The sequence below is a fragment of the Penaeus monodon genome, chromosome 29, assembly GCF_015228065.2.
Source record: "Penaeus monodon isolate SGIC_2016 chromosome 29, NSTDA_Pmon_1, whole genome shotgun sequence".
Classification (NCBI taxonomy): Eukaryota; Metazoa; Arthropoda; class Malacostraca; order Decapoda; family Penaeidae; genus Penaeus; species Penaeus monodon.
Window position 1 is genome coordinate 24,850,076 of NC_051414.1, and position 730 is coordinate 24,850,805.

A 730-nucleotide genomic window follows, 5' to 3' on the forward strand; every position below is an offset into this window, starting at 1 on the left:
TCACTAATCATTGTTTCTACATCAGCTCTCTCCTGAAAAGCCTTTCTCCATAAGCCTACCCAATAATCCTACCCACACCCCCACACCCTTTTCAGCACCTACGCAAACCCTGGTCCCGAACTTCATTACATCAGGCCTCAACCCCCGGCCGCCTTGGAGACCTAGATTCACCTTGGCCCCGGCGTTGAGGAGAGTCCTGGCGACGCTGGTGTGGCCGTTCTGTGCTGCGACGAAGACCGCGGTGGCTCGGTCCTTCATGGCGCTGTTGGGGTCGGCGTTGCGTCGCAGCAGCTCGGTCACAACGTCCAGGTGACCGCACTGCGCTGCCACGATGAGCGCAGTTCCGCCGTCCTGCATGAGGGACAGGGGTCAAGAATGGTATATCTTAAGAGAAGACTGTAAAGTCAAAGCCAAAGCAAGTGACAACTTCTAATAACAGAGATGGAATGTTGTAATCTAATGACATTCGAAATATAAAAGTCTCTCCTCACTCCTTACTGCTAAGCATCATCACTAAAAGGAATCAAATAAATACACATCACTTAATTTCCCTTTTTTACAGAACGTCTTCCCTCTTACCTTCGAGGCCTGGTTGATTTTGGCGCCATTATCGAGCAAGATGGTGACGATGTCGAGGAAGCCGCCCTGGGCAGCGAAGAACAACGCCCAGTCCCCGTCTGTGAATAGAGTGAGTGCCTGTGGGGATTACCGTTTTAACAAAGGGTATTTA

The 730-nt window shown here is 51.0% G+C and overlaps 1 protein-coding gene across 1 annotated transcript in view; it reads right to left on the reverse strand.

Moving 5' to 3' along the window:
• LOC119591786 (ankyrin repeat domain-containing protein 29-like) overlaps nt 1-730 on the reverse strand; it is a 2,890-nt gene that overhangs the window by 1,311 nt on the left and 849 nt on the right. The window contains 2 exon segments of the mRNA XM_037940530.1: nt 172-351; nt 580-696. Of these exon segments, the coding sequence (XP_037796458.1) occupies nt 172-351; nt 580-696 (297 nt within the window).